Below are 18,755 nucleotides of genomic sequence, written 5' to 3'. Positions count from 1 at the left end.
CAGCTAGCATGTAGCTAAAATATAAGCCTCACTCAAAGACAGCATAAAAACCTTAGAAAAAAATCCTAAATTAGCCAAAACAGCTAGCATATAACTGAAAAATTAGCTATACTCCAAAACAGCCTAAAAAACAGAAAAAAGCCATAGCTAGCCAAAAAAGCTAACATTTAGCTGAAACATTAGCTGAACTTAAAAATAGGGGAAAAAAAACTGCATAAAAGCCTAAATTTGAATAAAAATCTAGCATGTAGCTGAAATATTAGCTGAACTCCAAAATATCTTTTAAAATTCTTAGTCAAAGTGAAAATAGTCCAATCATCCACCAGAAAGCCAATTTTAAAAGTTTAAAACTGTAACTTTTTAAGCATAATTATGAATAGTAAAAAGGGAGTTTATTTTTCTAGATGATGTGAAACCATAATAAGACAAATCGGAAAAAAATTTGTGTTTTGGCCAAAAAAATCTTAGAAGTCCTAAACGTTTTTGCTATTTGCTATGTTTTAGGTCTCAAAACTCAAACTTTCAATTTCAAAGATTTTTTTCAGATTGAAATCTTTTTTTCACTTTGAACTCTTTTTTTGAATCTGAAATTTTCGGTTTCAAAACTTTTGGCCCTGTTGTGGCGGAGCTAACGTGAAGGACCAATCACACCTCAGTCCTGGTGCATTCACTGACTCTGAGAACTGTGATAATTACGGTCGGCAAACGGCTGTTTGGTCTGAAGTTCTCCCAAGACGGGCGTAAAAACGTAGAAACTGCCCGTCCAAAACGCCATCTTGTAGAGTTACATACAGAAACGTCTTTATGCTTCTGACATTTTCAGATTAAAAAAAAATATTAAAAAGATTTGAAACTGAAAAAAAAGTTTTGAAATTGAAATTAAGTTTTGAAACAAAAAAAAAATGAACATTTTAAATTCATTTTATAATATTAAAAAGTTTCAGACATTTATTTACTTTTTTATTTTTTTCAATTTGTTTTATTTCGGTTTTAAATAATATTGGCCCCAAAACTTAAAATTCTATTTGTGAGTATTTTTTTTTATTAAAATCATACAAAAAAAATGCAGCTCTGATTTGTGACAAACTCCCTGCAAGGAGGAGGGAAAAGGGGGGCGGGGTTGCTGAGCAATTTGTAACGACTTAATGCAACTCTGCAGAAACTGTCCTTGATTTCTGGTTCAAAATTGCATATTTATAATAAAAAGATCCCTTTTAAAAAAGCCCATAAGAAGATTAAAGTGGATCTTTAATTATTTAATGAGGGAACAAGTCAACAATAATATACTGTGAGTATACTTTTGATTCGTCTCCTCGTCTAAGTGTAAATGTAGACGTTTAAAAAAAACACTCAAACCTTTATTATATTTATAATAACATGTTATTTCACAACAGCAGACATTGACATCTCGTAGACTTAAGCTGATGAGTTTGAGACACACAGTGAAGAAAACCCGTTTAACTGACAGAAACACAAACCCGAGTCTTGAGATTTACTATTAATTAGTGGAAGTTAATCCTCCACCAATGCATTCTGGGATGTCAGCAGAACACAGTTGTTGTTCTCTGATTTACCTGTCAGGCACAAAATGAATGTTACCTTAAAAACTCCAACAGGCATGTTTAGTGAAATGTAGTGTCTGTTAAAGCAGTTTGTTTTGTCATATCTGTGATGAGAGGTCGTGTTTCCTTCAAGAAAAATAATAGAAACATTAAAGTTTTCTTTTCTTTTTTTTATAGTTTTTGGGGAGAAAAATTAACTGTTTCCAAAGCTCAAATAATTTATATATTTTCCCTTTTTAATTACAAAACAAAAAAAAATATATTATATTATATTATATTATGATTAGATTAGATTAGATTAGATTAGATTAGATTAGATTAGATTAGATTAGATTAGATTTAGGGCTGTGAATGTTCGTCAGGTATTTTTCTCCTACGGTTATTTACAGAAGAAATAAATAATCGTTTTTTTTTAGTACTTTAATTTTGCAATTTTTTTTGTTTAGACCGCTTTTTCACAAAAGCAGACTATTTGATGCGTAGTCTAGTGCAATAATGTCATCCAAAATTTACCCAATAAAACATTGAGATTAATCGCGATTAATCACAACACCAAATTGCGATTAATGTAGTTATTTTTTTATCGATTGACAGCCCAAATAAAAAATAAATTTTATAAATGTGCAGTTTTGTTTGGGTTTTCAGGTTGTGATTGTTTGCAGATAATGAGTGGTCGGCAAATACTGTTACTAAATGAAAAAAACATTAATCACGATTAATCGTGATTAATTTTTTCCAGGTTTGCGATCAATTAGTTAATTTTTTTAATCGATTCCCAGCTATATTATATTATATTATATTATATTATATTATATTATATTATATTATATTATATTATATTATAGTAAATTATTTTGTATTACAATTTTACAACATTATATTATATTAAATTAAATTAAATTACATCATATTATAATATAAATAATATACATTGTGTTATTTTCTTGTTCTTCACTGAGACTCTGCTATTGTTTGTGGTAAATTTTTCTCAATTTTTAGGATTAAAAGAATTCTGTGAAACTCCTCATAGCCTCCATGTCTATGTCGTTTTCAGCCGTGCCCAAACTACTCAGCACTTTTGTCTCGCTCCCTTAAATGGGACGATAATTTACAAAATAAACATCATGCAAGTGAGAGATTAAGCTCGCTAAGAAAATGTTTACCGAGGCCGCAAATCAAGTTAGAGGTGAAGTCATTTTCCCACAGACCTCAAGACAAACGTTTCTAGAGAACCCTAATAGAAACATACACAGAGACCAAACTGAGCAGAGAAGAGAGATCACTGCACCCACACTTCGCCTTCAATTTAACAAGACTTTAAAATTTTAGATCAAAAACATAACTTTGAATAAACAGGAAGAAGGGCGAGTAAATGAAATGCGTCTTGAGGATCAAAGATGAAACTTTAGCTTTGAAAACAAAGAATCGGATCTAAATGATTTACAGGTAACTGAGAGGAAAGTCTTTTTTTAAAGATAAAACTTCATGATCACACAGTCAAGTTTCAGTGTGAGGTTTAGATGGCGATACTTACTATAAGGAACACACTCATACTGGACCTCTAAGTACTTGTAGGTGCCAGGGCATGGATCAGGAAAGACATCAGAGCCAGTGACAACCACACACTGCGTACGGTTGTTGCACCTAGGAAAAAAAGATTGACCAGAGATTTCATCATGACTACCTTCAGAGAGAGCACTCCGCAGAGCAAAAACATTAATAACAAAGAGGAGGAAAATTTGTCAGCAGTCACATCGACACTAATGAGATCCGAGGACCCACTGTCATTTATGCATCCTTGTTTAAACCTCAAACAAGAAGAGGAATGACAGCATTAAGGGCGAGCAAAATGAAGGTTATGGGTAGAATGACAACGTAAAAAAGCAGCTAAAGGCATGTAAGGAATTGCTGTCTTCGTAGTGCTATTAAAAGAGAGGACATTCATTAAAACACACAGAACAGGTGGCAGTGACAGGCAGCCGAGTGGAATTTGTGGCCTCAGGTACAACAGAGCTCCTATGCATGTATGACCCAACCCATGTGTCATCTCCATGAGAGGTTATTTGCCTTCCAGGATGATACAGAATCCCTCAGTGAATTAGCAGTCTGCTGTGCAAAGACTAGCAAAGACAGACTGAGTCGCGTGTGCGCCTTGGCACGTACCTCTGGGTGCTAAAATGGTTCAAGCAATAAAAAAAGAAGAGAAGAAGAGAAGCAGGGAGGGGGTGGACTTAAAACCCAGCTTCACCAGGATGTTTGTGTAAACATTATATAGGGTGAAATTGGCTTCACTTCAGTCACTTGAATGAGGATTATGTCAGCTATCAGAAAAGGGAAAATAATAAATATTTCTGAACACCACAAAAAACAGAGAAAAGATTAAAAATTGCTCATGAAACTAATGGATGACCAAACATTATATATGAATAAGAAAGTCTGCTGAAAAAAGTGCCTTTAAGCTTCTATACGAGCAGCACTTACGGAGGAGAAAAAAGGCTCAACGCCGAAGCGTCACGACCACACCGGCTGTCACCAGGAGAGAATGACTCCATCGTCTCCAAAGTGTCCAGATTTCTTCTACGTGAACACCACTGTCCATGTAAGGTTTGTAATTTCATCTATTCTCTATGAAACAGAATTAAATCAAAAAAAAGTATTTTATCATATTACATTTGATTATTCTATGCATTAAAGGCCTTGGTCCCGTGTAGGGTTGGGCGGTTCTTTTGTTTCGGTTCCTAATCGGTGCCAATTTCGGTACTTCAGTAATAAAAAATAATGTCTACATTTTTCCAAATCAACACAATTTGATTCACAAGAGCCTGAATTCGATTCCATTTTTTTTAGATTCTTCAATTCAATTTACTTTTGAGTTTACACAGTTCACATACTGTAAATATATTAGTCAAATAATGAGATTGTTAATATCATACAGTGTTACATGGATTCTCTAAAGGAGAAGTTCTAACAAAAATGTTCAGATCATTAACATTGTAAACATTGTTCTGCTTCTCCTGGAGGACGTTTCAGTTTGGCCACTAGGTGGCGATCACGCTTTAGCATTACACCTTATTCAAGAAGAAGACGACAGTACAACAGTTACTTTAAAAAATATTTTCTTAAAAGAGTTTAGAAAATGAATGCGTGTGAATTTATAAAGATGTTCATTTAGTCAGAAATGTATTTTTTTGGTGAACCAAGCGTTAGCATTAGCCGTCCTATGGGAAATTCTATTCAACGTTAGCATCAAGCTAGCAGACTTTAGCTTTATGTTGTAAATCAATTAATATCTTTTGTGAATAGATTATTAATCTATTAAGCTTTTCAACCCAGTCCTGACGTTTTCATTCCTAAGTCGTCACATGGTTAAGACCTCCACATCAAAAACTGACTTTTTGGGTGTCGTTGTTTTTTGACGTGCTGACTGTTCCCATTAAATAAGAGCTCCCCAACCACCACATCTATTTTCTTGAGTTCACTTATGATTGGCATCATAAAAACGTGACTCACACCAACGGGTTTGAAAATGGCGGTGGCCTTATAAGGAAGCCACGATCACGGCATTGACCCGATTCGGTGGGGACCGGAGGGAAGGCATTTTCTATGAGTGACGTCAACGCTTTGCTTTGTCCAGTAATTAATATATGTCTATGGCTGAAACTTTTCTGCATCCCCCTCCCCCACCAATACTAAACCATCTACACCCGCACTGAAAAGGCTGAGCGACAGTCAACTTTGAACTGTATGTGTGTACTCTGTCTGTCTGATCTTGCTTAGATTGTATTGAAACAAAATTTTGTATGTCAGTAAAAGCTAAGCATATGACAATAAAAGCATCCTTGAATCTTAGAACACGTGTTGCCAATGGCGTGTGAATGTAGCTTTAGCCTGCATGCTAAGTTTTCCATATGACCACAACATGAATCTTTGGTGTATATATATATATATATGTGTGTGAATATATACAAAGAGCGGTCTGGTTCACCAGAGCCTGGATCCATTAAGATTCTAATTTTGATGTTTCGATTATTTCATTTCTCTCAATTCAATTCAATTTTGAGTTTACACATTCAGACACATTTGTTTAGAAATCTATAAATGTTTTGAAGATATCCATTAATCACATACTGTAAAACTTATAAGTGAAATTATAATAAGATTGTTAATATCATACATGGATTCTCAAACGGAGAAACTCCAACATTGTTCTGCCTCTCCTGGAGGGCGTTTCAGTTTGGCCACTAGGTGGCGATTACACTTTAGCATTACACCTTATTCCGGAAGAAGAAGAAGAAAGTCTGAGCATAAAAATGTTTTAGATCACAAATAGCTACTTTAAAATATATTTCCTTAAAAGATTTTGGAAAAGTCATGTCTGTGAGTTTATTTAGTCAGTAATGTATGTTTAGGTTAGCATTAGCCGCCCTATCGGGAATTCCATTAAACGTTAGCATCAAGCTAGCAGACTTTAGCTTTAGAAGTTAGATTGATATCCACTTTTATACATCAATTATTAAGCTTAGATTAAATATTAATTTATTTATTTTAGGTTACTTATTTTCATAAAATGTAATAAATAACCGGTCGCTTATTTACTACAACAGTTTTTATTACATTTTCCTTTAATGTACAGTGCTTTGTTTAATTTTTAATTGCATTAAAGCACTTTTTAAATAAAGATGACGATGATTAAGTGATCAAAATACAGTTTTATTGATGGATAATTTCTCACTAATGAGGTCTATATTTTTGGAGTTCATATTTTTACCAAAATAAACTCTCTTTGTCCTTTATGTTCACCTGTAAAAAGAAGATTAGGTTCTGACTGTCAGCGTCTAACGTGGTTCACCACGCCGCCAGTCCTCACAAAGACAGAAAACGGGCCACATTTGGAGCTGCTTTTCTGAGGCTCTGACAAACACTTTACTCATCTTTTGGCTGAATGTTTTGAAATCCGCCATCTTCAGAGGGAAACATTTGAGAATTCTCCGTGGCAGACAGTGGTGCGCTGTGGTTGAGCAGGTTGCAGATTGTGTACAGTTGGTTTGATGTGAGCCATGAGACCACATCAAACCATTTACAGTAGGCTGCAGCCCACAAGAGCAAAGCAATGAGTTAAAAGACGATAAAACGAGTACGGAGGGGGGGTCGATTCTCAGAGGATCCATCACTACAAGCGAAAACCTTTCATAGTAGATCATTTGATCTTTTCTAAGTACTAAATATTGATTTGTGTACAGTACTTTCAGCTAAGAATCTAAATACATTTTTTCTTGATAATTCCTTCAGGTTGTAAGAAAAAAAAAAGAAAAATCTTTGTTCCTTTTTCTCCTTTTCTGGGATTGTGAGAAGGTCCTGTGTTGAAAGAAAAGGAGGTGTTGCTGCTAAGCATTCTGACAGTCTGTTTTTCACAGCAGGTACTCACTGCATGTAATATTTACTGCACCCAGCACAATGTCACGCCAGTGATGTGTACGAATTCTGCTTGTTTTCCATCAAAGACATGAACCTTTGACCAGATCAAATATTTATTCCGTTAGTTTTACGGGTCAGAGAAGAAGTGACCATTGAAATGAGGCGTTGGGAGGAAGAGAGAACAGACACACGATCGTGTAGGGGAGAAGCTTTGAGGACTTAGGAGGTTGACGGGTGGAGGAAAAAGCAAGTAAAGGTCAAACATAACAGTCATTCACAGCCGTTTCAGAGGGAATGATCACCGGAATACAAATATAACATAAAGGATATAAAACCAAAGGTTCATTCTGCCTTTTCCCATAATTATTTAAACAGAAACCCTTTAAAGGGTAACCAAACAGGGAAGATGGAGGCTCAGCTGAAATCTGAAAATCCAGTCAAAGGGGCGGGGCTTGGGGGCGGGACTTTATCATCACCGAAGCTGCAGATCATGACGTCAGACTTCAGAAACTTACATGGTTTGACCAATCACAAAACTGTAATACCGTAATTCAACCTGTAGGGGGCAGAACACAGACGGCTTTTGACTATATTTTGAAGAATTAAACAGTTTTATTTCAATTTGTCAAAAATTTGGCTATGACTGACGGACAGCACATTTAAAGTCCCATTTATGGAGATCAACAAGTTCATTTATTGTTTGGTTACCCTTTAAATTTAGCAATCAATTACTTAATTAAATTGTAATGACCCACTTTAAGGAAAATTGGGTTTTTTAACGTGTTCTTGTAGCATTTTTGTCATGATGGAGGAAATGTATAAATGAATTTTAAATTAAAACTGTATTTTCTGAGCATTTCTTTATTCAAATCATGATGGATCAGGATCAGACAAAAAGCTTGTTTGTGACGCAGAAACTGCCAAGGGTGGGCCAAAGTCTTCTTCCTTCATTTTAACAGTAAATATTCAAATTCCAGACAAATAAATCAAATATTTTCTTCATTTTCCTATTCTGAGCTGACAACTATAGTTGTAAGCTGATTTATTTATTTATTTATTTATTTTTTAATGCTAATGTTAGCTTGGGCTTGCGAGGTGCTACAAGCTAGCGGGAGAGAGTGTAAACAAAGGGCATGCTGGGATCTCAATGTAGCATTACTTCCATGTCAATAGTCCCGCCCACAACCCAGAAGCTAGTTTCTAATGAGCGGTCAGATCGTACGGGAACGATTTTGCAATAGATAAATATTAGGGCTGAGAACGTTAACGCATTAACTCATGCGATTAATCCAATAGAATTAATGCATTAATATGTATTAACGCAAATTAATAGAAGAAACAGTCCTTCGCTTTAACTCGGTGCTTCCACGGTAAACATTTTGTCAGAATTATCCTGCTTATACCATGGTCACTTACAAAAGAAATAAATATTCAATCGGTTTTTCTAGTTCTTTATTCTTGCTATTTTTTTGGTTTAGATCCCTTTTCACAAAAAGCGGATTCTTTGATCCGTGGTCCACTGCCATATTGTACAAATAAATTTTACTTGGTACAACATTGTGATTAATTATAAATTATAAGTAGTCAGTAAATACTGAGACTAAAAAAAAAATTAAAGCGATTAATTGCGATTAATTTTTTTCAGGTTTGCGATTAATTGGTTAATTTTTTAATCGATTTCCCGCCCTAATATAAATATCGTCAGAGTGGTCTTTTAATTACGATTGTGCTGTTTTTAACCAAAATGTTCAATTTTTGTAACTGCTCCTGAAATGACGTTTCAATCAAAATTTTCTCCAACATGAGAAATATTTCTACAAGAACGTGTTAAAAGCACAATTTTCATAGGAGAGGGTCTTTGAAACAGCCATCAAATGAAAAGCTCCATGAAAAAAAGACTGAAGCAGACTTCCAGCTGTTAGCATCTCACTGATCTCGTTTAATGTTTGTTTATCCATCAGCGGGTCTATTGCCTTTTTCTTAATCTTGACAGTATTACCGAAGCATTACAATGGCATTTAAATACCTATGTTCTATTCTGCTGCACACCGACGAAGGACTGATGAGGGTCTCGAAAAGATTTAACGTCCACGTTTATCACGACAACTTTAATCAGCCCGTTTTCCCTCACCGATTGGAAGTGTTACAGTGTTATTGGTCAAGGATTCAAACGGCAGAAGTCCTTGATGGAGTGTTGAAGTGCGGCTTCAAAAGTCTGTTTAGATCAGGGGTGTCAAACTCAGTCGCAAAAGGGGCCAAAATCAGAAACACACATTGGGTTGCCGGACAACAGCATAAAAAATTATTGAACACGCTATAGATGAATGTTTAAAACTTTAAAAACATGCCTTTTTAATATAATTGTGAACTAGATATATAGGATTACCTGTGATAATGCTAGTGTGAATGCTGTAAGATAAATTTGGAGATGCTAGTGCTGATAGCTGAAGATGCTGAAATTGATAGCTAAAAATGCTGAAGCTGAAAGTGGAAATCACTGAAGCTAATAGCCAACAAGACTATTAGCTAAATGCCAATTTAGCCTAAAAAAAAATTTAGGTTAGCCAAAACGTCGAGCATGTCACTGAAAAAAATAGCTAAACTCCAAAACAGCCTAAAAACTTAAAGAAAGCCTAAATTAGCTAAAACAGGTAGCGTGTAAATATTAGCCTAACTCAAAAACAGCCTCAAATACTTTTTTAAAGAAGCTTAAATTAGCCAAAACAGCTTGCATGTCAATATTAGCCTAACTGAAAAACAGCCTAGAAGTTTAAAAAAAGAAAAGTCTAAATTAGACAAAACAGCTAGCATGTAATAATTAGCCTACCTCCAAAAAAAGCCTAAAAACTTTAAAAAGCCCCAAATTAGCTAAAACAGCTAGCATGTAAATATTAGCCTAACTCTTAGACAGCCTAAAAAACTGAAAAAGCCCTAAATTAGCCAAGACAGCTAGCATGTAAATAGTAGCCTAACCCCAAAACAGCCTACAAAAACGAAAAAGCCAAAATTAGCCAGAACAGCTAGCATGTAAATATTAGCTATAACTCTAAAACAGCCTAGGAAACTGAAAGAAAGCCTAAATTAGCTAAAACAGCTAGCGCGTAAATATTAGCCTAACCGCAAAACAGCCGAAAAAACATAAAGAAAGCCAAAATTAGCCAGAACAGCTAGCATGTAAATATTAGCTATAACTCTAAAACAGCCTAGAAAACTGAAAGAAAACCTACATTAGCTAAAACAGCTAGCATGTAATATTAGCCTAACTCAAAAAACAGCCTAGGAGTTCAAAAAAAAAAAGAAAAGCCTAAATTAGCTAAAACAGCTAGCATGTAAATATTAGCCTGACCCCCCAAAAAATCCTAAAAAACTTAGAGAAAGCTGAAATTAGCCAAAGAGGTAGCTTGTAGCTGAAATGTTAGCTAAACTCCAAATTAGCCTAAAAAAAACTATCATAATACCAGTTTTTAAAACTTTAAACAAATTACATAATTATGAATAATAAAAAAGGCAGGGATATTATGTCTGAATAAATTAACTTAAACCTTAAATAACTGTCAATATTTTACTCTCCATAAAAATGTTTTTTCTCAAAATTATACAAGGTAAAAATAAGGGCAAGACAACATCGGGTCATTAGTAACAATGAAATTAAATGATCTGGAGGGCCGGATATAATTACCCGGAGGGCCGGACTTCGACTTTGACGCGTAGGGTGTTTAAGGTAAACTAAAAGCCCGGATGCACACTTTTGATTTACCTTCTAAACATTTACTATACCTCCTAAGCGTTACAGCAGCATGTATGCATGTTCGGGGATTCAAAAAAGATGGTGCAACGTAATGTATTCATAAAAATCTTCCGTAGAGCTGCATCTCTTGGGAGCAAAGTCAAAAAAAGAAGGAGAAAATCCCAGGGGTTTGATGCGGTGGACGATGCTGTTCAGAAACTATCTTTATGCGAGGGGCAGGTTAAGGCAGAGTGTTAGAAAAGGAACAGTGCCGTTACTATTTCTGAGTGGCCTTTAGAGTACACACATGTCTGGGGGTACGAGCAGCGGTTGAGCTGAAGTGTTGCTGCGCGGCTGTTTGACAACGAGGCTGCATCCTGTGAAAGGGTAACCGGGATAAAAGGCATGATGATGGGCGCCGTTCACTACCTGAGGCAAAACCTCTTCAATGCACTACAAGTGTTTGAACAAAGCAAGCGCTGTGTTCCAGATAGGGAATTAAGGGGGTGTTCATGTGACTTGCGGTCTCTGAGTACACTGATTATGACTCAAACAGAAGCAACAACACGCAGCTGGTGTGAAGGGCTCTGCTGCTGCAAAGATGTCATTTCCTGCCTGTCAAGAAATAAGCCACATTTTAAATACTCGATCCTGCCAGTAGTTCAAAAAATATGTTTTAAATGTGTAACATTAACCTACATATCTTCCGCTCTCTATATATAATTTAAATTAGTCTTTTCTGTGTTTTTAACATGTTCTTGTAGCATTTTTCTCATTGTAGATGACCTAAATAAAATTATTTACGATTAAAACTGAGTTTCTGAATATTTTTTGATTCAAATAAGGAGCAGATGAAAACTGGATGCTTGAAAAAGCTCAAACTAATGACGCAGCTACTCAAATGGGCGTGTCAAAGTCTCCCCTCCCACCACTGCGCACACTGGCCAAAGTCCCAAATTGTAGCAAATTGCATTTCTGCCTTAATTTGGCTTCAAACTGCAATGCAATATTGCTCGCTAATGTTAGCTTGAGGCTGTTAGCTTGCGCGTGAGTGTGCAAACAGAGCTCTCAGCTCCAAGGAGGGGGGGGACTACTCCAACAGTCCCGCCCACAACCTAGAATTGTATTTCTAATGAGCCACTGCTGCTGTAAATATGTCTTAATATGTCTTTTTTTTATTATTTTGGCTAAAAACTGTATAATCACAAATAAAAAGAATGATTTTACAAAAGAAAAACATATTTTGTCTGGGTGGGATGTTAAAGATGCACTCCGATAAAAATTGTACTTTTCGTGTTTTTACCACGTTCTTGTAGCATTTTTCTCATGATGGAGGACATAAATTTAAGTTTAAAATTGTGTTTTTGAGTTCCATATCAAGAAGAGGAAAAGCATAAGTCGCTCTGGAGTATAAGTCGCACTTTGGGGGGAAAAGTCTGATGTTTAAAAACAAATACGCCAAGCCCAGCGTAGCTAAAGAAAAAAATATGAATAAACAAATACAAGAATGCTAATCTTTTGATGTGTGTAAAATGTCAAAGTTTAAGAGGGAAACAATCCGATTCTCTTCCATGTTTGTTTTGGACGACACTTCTTCTTCTGCCGCTGTCCGTAGCAGATACTCAGATGCAGTGCCCTCTAGTGGTTGTTAGAGGAAACAACTGCTAAAGGACAACCGTGTTTACTGGGGAAATAATAAATATATGAACTAATTTTTGTCCCCAAAATTTTTTTTAAGAAAGGCTAAAAGCTTCCTTCTAATCCATGTATGTCTTCGTTGTCCTTGTCTAAGCTGGTATTTAGCTCAAACTGTACGTCTAGAGCTCCAATATTCCTTGGTTGCACTGGTAATGTAAGCTAACAGTAGAGAGTGTACAGGGGTCCCTCGTTTATTGTGGAGGTTCTAAAGATGGGTGAAATAGATTAAAGTAGGATTATAGATGTTTTTAAGATTGTAGAACGCCTCATCATTCATTTTATTAACTTTTCTCAGACAGGCATGAATATTTTCACCAATTATTCTCTTGTTTAAACTCTCATAGTTAAAAAATTGGCAGAAAAAATCAAATTTTACAGGCAATAGTCTACAGCCAATCAAAATATAAAACTGAAAAATAAAATAAATAAATAAATTGGCATGCAAAATGACACTAAAATAATCTGCAAAATAGTGAGACAATGAAAAGTGTACCATGACAGAGCGAGGGACCACTGTAAACTAAGCACTGTAGATGGGAAGGGGGGTGGGGTTGCTCCGCTTACACGGTCCCGCCCACAACTACTGCCCCTCTGCAGAATCTATGTCCTAGAAAACGACATGTTTTTCTGGAATGCTTTGAAAATAGCTAAAGATATGATGGGAGTGAGACTTAAAACCAGCTTCTTTCTGTTCTGAATGAGATGAAACAGACTTTCAAAGCTGTTGCTTTGGCATTCCTGAGATGAAGAATGAGCTGACATTTTTTTTGAGCTAACCAACCAAAGCAAACTGATCCTTTCAGTCCAACTGCAGTTGGAATAACATTTGAAAAGCCTTAAAGATCTCTTTGGTGTGCAGCAGAAAGTTGGAACATAATTTTCCTCCCCGGCTCCTGGTTGTGTTTGTGAAACCCGATCTCTCCCCAGCGCTTTACCTTTGTGATATAATCTTGTAGGCATCGGGGAGGTAACAGTTGACATTCTCCATCTGGAACGGGTCAGCGTCGCAGATCTTGTCATCGGTGCGGCCGTAGTTGGCCGTCTCGATCATAATGACATCACTCCCGGGGCAGCGGAGATCGATTGCATATCCTTCACACGAGAGCTCGCGCCTGACCAGCCCGAAAGGCAGAGCGGCACGGCTGAAACCTGACAAAGGGAGACGCACAGACACAGAGAAGAAGGCGCATCACTAAATGAAAAGGTTAAGAGATCTCTGCATCAATACAGTGAGACCGCACATCATGCAGTAAAAATCTGCTGGCACGATATAAATAGGCAACAGCAGTCCAGTGTTTACCACAGTTTTAAACAGATGGACCATTACACGCAATCCAAGAATGGAGAAAGACAAAATAATTCCTTTCTCCATGTCTGTGTGGTCAGGGCTGTCAGATTTTTTGACTCATTGGAGACCAGAGGTAATCTAATAAATTTCCGAGCGAAGGCTGCAGCGCCTCGAGATGGTCTCCACCAATGGAGAACGTCCGAAGCCAAATCTATTTGGACGAAGAGCGTTTTATTTTACAGTTGTAAAAGCTCCATCGCTTGTTTCTTCTGCTTTGTTTCCTGGGCAAAGAAAGGCAGAATCCCAGCAGATTGAAGTGCAATATAATCCGTTTTACTGGGCCAACAATTGAAAAGGGGGAAAAGTCTGGACTCCACACAGGAGGACTAGTCTAAAGATCAGGGGTGTCAAACTCAATCACACAGGGGGCCAAAATCCAAAACACACCTTGGGTCAGGATAAACATTTATTAAACACTCTAAAACTACATTTTTAAAACTTTAAAGTCATAACTTTTTAACATAATTATGAACTAGATATATAGCATTACCTGTGATAACGCTAGTGTGAATACTGTAAGCTGAATTTGGCCGCTGAAGATGCTGAAATTGATAGCTAAAAATGCTGAAGCTAATAGTTGAAAAAGCTGAAGCTGATAGCCAGCTAAAATGTTAGCTAAACGCCAAATTAGCTTAAAAAAAGAAAAAAAAACTTAGGTTAGCCAAAACAGCTAGCAGGTAGCTGAAAAAATAACGAAATTTCAAAAATACCCCCCCAAAAGAAAAAAAAACTGGGAAAAAGCCTAAATTAGCCAAAAAAGTTAGCATGTAGCTGAAATATTAGCTATACTCCACATTGGCCTAAAAAACAAACAAAAAACCTAAATTAGCCAAAACAGCTAGCATAGGTTTGCCAAAATAGCTAGCATGTAGCTGAAAAATAGCTAAATTTCAAAATAGATTAGAAATAGATTAGAAAAAATTGAAAAATATTTGCCAAAACAACTTCCGCCTGCAACTAAATATTAGCCAAACTCCAAGACAGCCTAAGAAACTTTTTCTAAAAAGCCTAAATCAGCCAAAACCGCTAGCGTGTAAATATTAGCTAAACTCCCAAACAGCCTAAAAAAACAAAACAAAAAAAGCCTAAATTAGCCAAAACTGCTAGCGTGTAAATATTTGCCAAACTCCATAACAGCCTAAAAAACTGAAAAACTAACCTTAATTAGCCAAAACAGCTAGCATATGGCTGAAAATTAGCTAAATTTTAAAATAGCCTAAAAAAAACAAAAAAAAAACGTAAATGCGGAAATTGTCCAGAAAGATAGCAGAAGGCCAATTTTTAAAACTTTAACAGTTTATATGAATAGTAAAAAATAATAATAATATTCCAGAATAAATCAACCTGAACCTTAAATAACTTTCAATATTTTACCCTCCATAAAAAATAAATTTTGTCAAAATGATACAAGATATAAATAAGGGCAAGATAACATCAATCCATTAATAACAAAAAAAAAAGTTTATTTGGAGGGCCGGATATAACTACCCGGAGGGCCGGATCCGGCCCCCCGAGTCTTGACTTTGACACGCGCTATAGATGGAAGAAAGCTGATGGGAGAGCGGCCAAATAACCCCAGTTCTGGATAATTGTGCAAATATCTGTACCAGATATGCAACAAATTACAATGAAACGGCCCACTTCCTTTTTGTAATGTACCGTTACAGAAGGTTTTGGAACTAGAGGAAATGAAAAAGTCCGAAAAAACAATCTACAATTCTGAAAAAGTAGTCTTGGTAGAACATGGAAATGTATGTAATTAAGGGAAAGTGTGGCTCAGCATGAACTGTCAATAATCTCGGACGTTTTCAGCACCGGTGGCCCCAGATGGAACAACTACCATTTGTATTTTATGCACTTCTCTCTCCTAATTAGCCATCCTTTCCGCCTGCTACCTTTTCCACGCTCCCATTGGTTCCCGAGCGTTGTCATGTTCTAACACTTACCACTCCAGGTCCGCTCTTGCCCTCTTGCTTTAATTATCCTCACACTTTTGACAGCCAGGGCCTGATGCAATTAGCATTGTTTGAACTCCTCAAAGCTGAAACGATTCCGGCTCCAAATTCCTACTCTTAAAACCCAACCCACATGTCTGCTAGTCATCTGAGCCCACTGCGTCCAGCTCACTTATAATGATATTCTGTGCGGGAAAACAGAAGAATCGACATCTGCAAAACATTCACTCTAAAGAATATAATGTTAAACTCATAGCACATTAGGAAAAACTTTTACAGACTCTTGTCGAGGTAGCATGAGAACAAAATATGAAACTAATGGTATAAATTCTCTGGCATTTAGCAACTAGACATTTCATTATAAAACCATGATCCATCTAATGGCCAGTAGATTCTGCTTAGCTGGACTGTATATCACCTCATTAGAAGACGCCTGTGTAACTGAACCATAAGTGAAGGGCTGTGGGGTCACTCTGTCTTTTCCAATAACCATGACAATTACCCAAACCTTTCAGAAAACCTGTCCAAAATGGTGGATGATAAAACCCAGGGAGAAATCGGCGGCTTTACTGCAAAGAATAATGATCGTCCTGCCTGCCATTCCTCATGGAAGGAGTGACGGGTTTATCATGGCAGCAACAGAGAACAGGCAGAAAGAATGCATCTCATGGGGTTTTAAAATTCTGAGCAGAGAGACAGTCTTTCGGCTAAAACACCCTCACGGCCCCACACGCCATCTGCCTTTTTGTAACTCTGTCTCTGGCTGTCCACTGGCGGCTCCGCTCATCTATCAGAGCACTATGGCACGATGGCATGCTGTTGTCAACAGAAGCCCGGCAATTGATTAGGCTTGTGCCTTGCTAGCCTCCTCTCCCCACGCCTGTATAGATCTCTCTGGTCATAGGCTAACACTACATCAATTAGGGGGAGTATCTAGACTGTGCTGGCGGCCTAAAGAACAAATTGCTTTTTCTACAAACTATAGATAGTTGTGTGCTCATTAATGACTGTCCTGTCAACTTGTAATTGGGCGTGTAATGACATATCTGTCTAAAACCTTAAAACAGGGGTGTCAAACTCAATCGCACAAGGGGCAAAAGTCCAAAACACACCATAGGTCGCGGGCCGATCAGGATAAACATCTATTGAACACTCTAAAACTATATTTTGTAAAACTTTAAAACCACGATTTTTAACATAATTATAAACTAGATATATAGCATTAACTGTGATAATGCTAGTGTGAATGCGAGAAGTTGAATTTGGCTGCTGAAGATGCTAGTGCTGATAGCTAAATATGCTGAAGTTGATACCTGAAAATGATGAAGTTGATAGCTGAAATCACTGAAGCTAATAGCTGAAAAAGCTGAAGCTGAAAACCAGCTAAAATGTTAGCTAAATGCCAGATTAGACTAAAAACAAACAACAACAAAAACTTAGGCTAGCCAAAACAGCTAGCATGTAGCTGAAATATTAGCTAAACTTGAAAACAACCTAAAAAGCTCAAAATTAGCCTAAATTAGCCAAAACATCTAGAGTGTGAATATTAGCCTCACACCAAAACGGCCTAAAAAACTTTTAAGAAACCTAAATTAGCCAAAACAGCTAGCATGTAGCTGAAATATTAGCTAAACTCCGAAACAGCCTAAAAAAACTGAAAAAATCGTCTAAATTAGCCAAAACATCTAGAGTGTGAATATTAGCCTCACGCCAAAACGGCCTAAAAAACTTTTAAGAAGCCTAAATTAGCCAAAACAGCTAGCATGTAGCTGAAATATTAGCTAAACTCCGAAACAGCCTAAAAAAACTGAAAAAATCGTCTAAACTAGCCAAAACATCTAGAGTGTGAATATTACCATAACGCCAAAACGGCCCAAAAACTTTTAAGAAGCCTAAATTAGCCAAAACATCTAGAGTGTGAATATTAGCCTAACGCCAAAACGGCCCAAAAACTTTTAAGAAGCCTAAATTAGCCAAGACATATAGAGTGTGAATATTAGCCTAACGCCAAAACGGCCAAAAAACTTTTAAAAAGCCTAAATTAGCCAAAACAGCTAGCATGTAGCTGAAATATTAGCTAAACTCCGAAACAGCCTAAAAAACTGAAAAATTAGTCTAAATTAGCCAAAACATCTAGAGTGTGAATATTAGCCTAACGCCAAAACGGCCCAAAAACTTTTAAGAAGCCTAAATTAGCCAAAACAGCCTAAAAAAAATAGTCTAAATTAGCCAAAACATCTAGAGTGTAAACATTAGCCTAACGCCAAAATGGCCAAAAAACTTTTAAAAAGCCTAAATTACCCAAAACAGCTAGCATGTAGCTGAAATATTAGCTAAACTCCGAAACAGCCTTAAAAAACTGAAAAAATCGTCTAAATTAGCCAAAACATCTAGAGTGTGAATATTAGCCTAACGCCAAAACGGCCCAAAAACTTTTAAAAAGCCTAAATTAGCCAAAACAGCTAGCATGTAGCTGAAATATTGGCAAAAATCCAAAACATCCTAAAAAAAGAGCCAAAATTAGCCAAAACATCTAGTGTAAATATTAGCAAAACGCCAAAACGGCCTAAAAAGATTTTCAGAAGCCTAAATTAGCCAAAACAGCTAGCATGTAGCTAAAATATTAGCTAAACTCCAAAAAAGCCTTAAAAAACTGAAAAATTAGTCTAAATTAACCAAAACATCTAGAGTGTGAATATTAGCCCAACACCAAAATGGCCAAAAAAAACTTTTAAAAAGCCTAAATTAGCCAAAACAGCTAGCAAGTTGCTGAAGTATTAGCGAAACTCCAAAACAGCCTTAAAAACTGAAAAATGAGTCTAAATTAGCCAAAACCGCTAGCATTTGGCTAAAACATTAGCTAAACTCCAGGATATCGTAAAAATCTTAGTAAATGCCAAAATACTCCAAAAAACTAGCCATAATGCCAATTTTTAAAACTTTAATACTGCAACTTTTTAATATACCGTATTTTTCGGACTATAAGTCGCACCGGAGTATAAGTCGCAGGGGCCAAAAAATGCATAATGAAGAAGAAAAAAGCATACATA

General features: G+C 36.4%; 1 protein-coding gene across 12 annotated transcripts in view; it reads right to left on the bottom strand.

The window, feature by feature from the left end:
* LOC112147179 (adhesion G protein-coupled receptor L2) overlaps positions 1-18,755 on the bottom strand; it is a 168,723-nt gene that overhangs the window by 84,400 nt on the left and 65,568 nt on the right. For all 12 annotated transcript variants that reach the window (XM_024273374.2, XM_024273368.2, XM_024273369.2 and 9 more), the window contains exons 3-4: positions 13,338-13,551; positions 3,097-3,206 (exon numbers count right to left, since the gene is read on the bottom strand). In XM_024273374.2, the coding sequence (XP_024129142.1) occupies positions 3,097-3,206; positions 13,338-13,551 (324 nt within the window). The remainder of the gene's footprint in view (positions 1-3,096; positions 3,207-13,337; positions 13,552-18,755) is intronic.

This window comes from Oryzias melastigma, linkage group LG17, assembly GCF_002922805.2.
Source record: "Oryzias melastigma strain HK-1 linkage group LG17, ASM292280v2, whole genome shotgun sequence".
Taxonomy (NCBI): domain Eukaryota; kingdom Metazoa; phylum Chordata; class Actinopteri; order Beloniformes; family Adrianichthyidae; genus Oryzias; species Oryzias melastigma.
The sequence above is the reverse complement of the archived record's forward strand: the minus strand, read 5'-3'. Positions and strand labels throughout refer to the sequence as shown.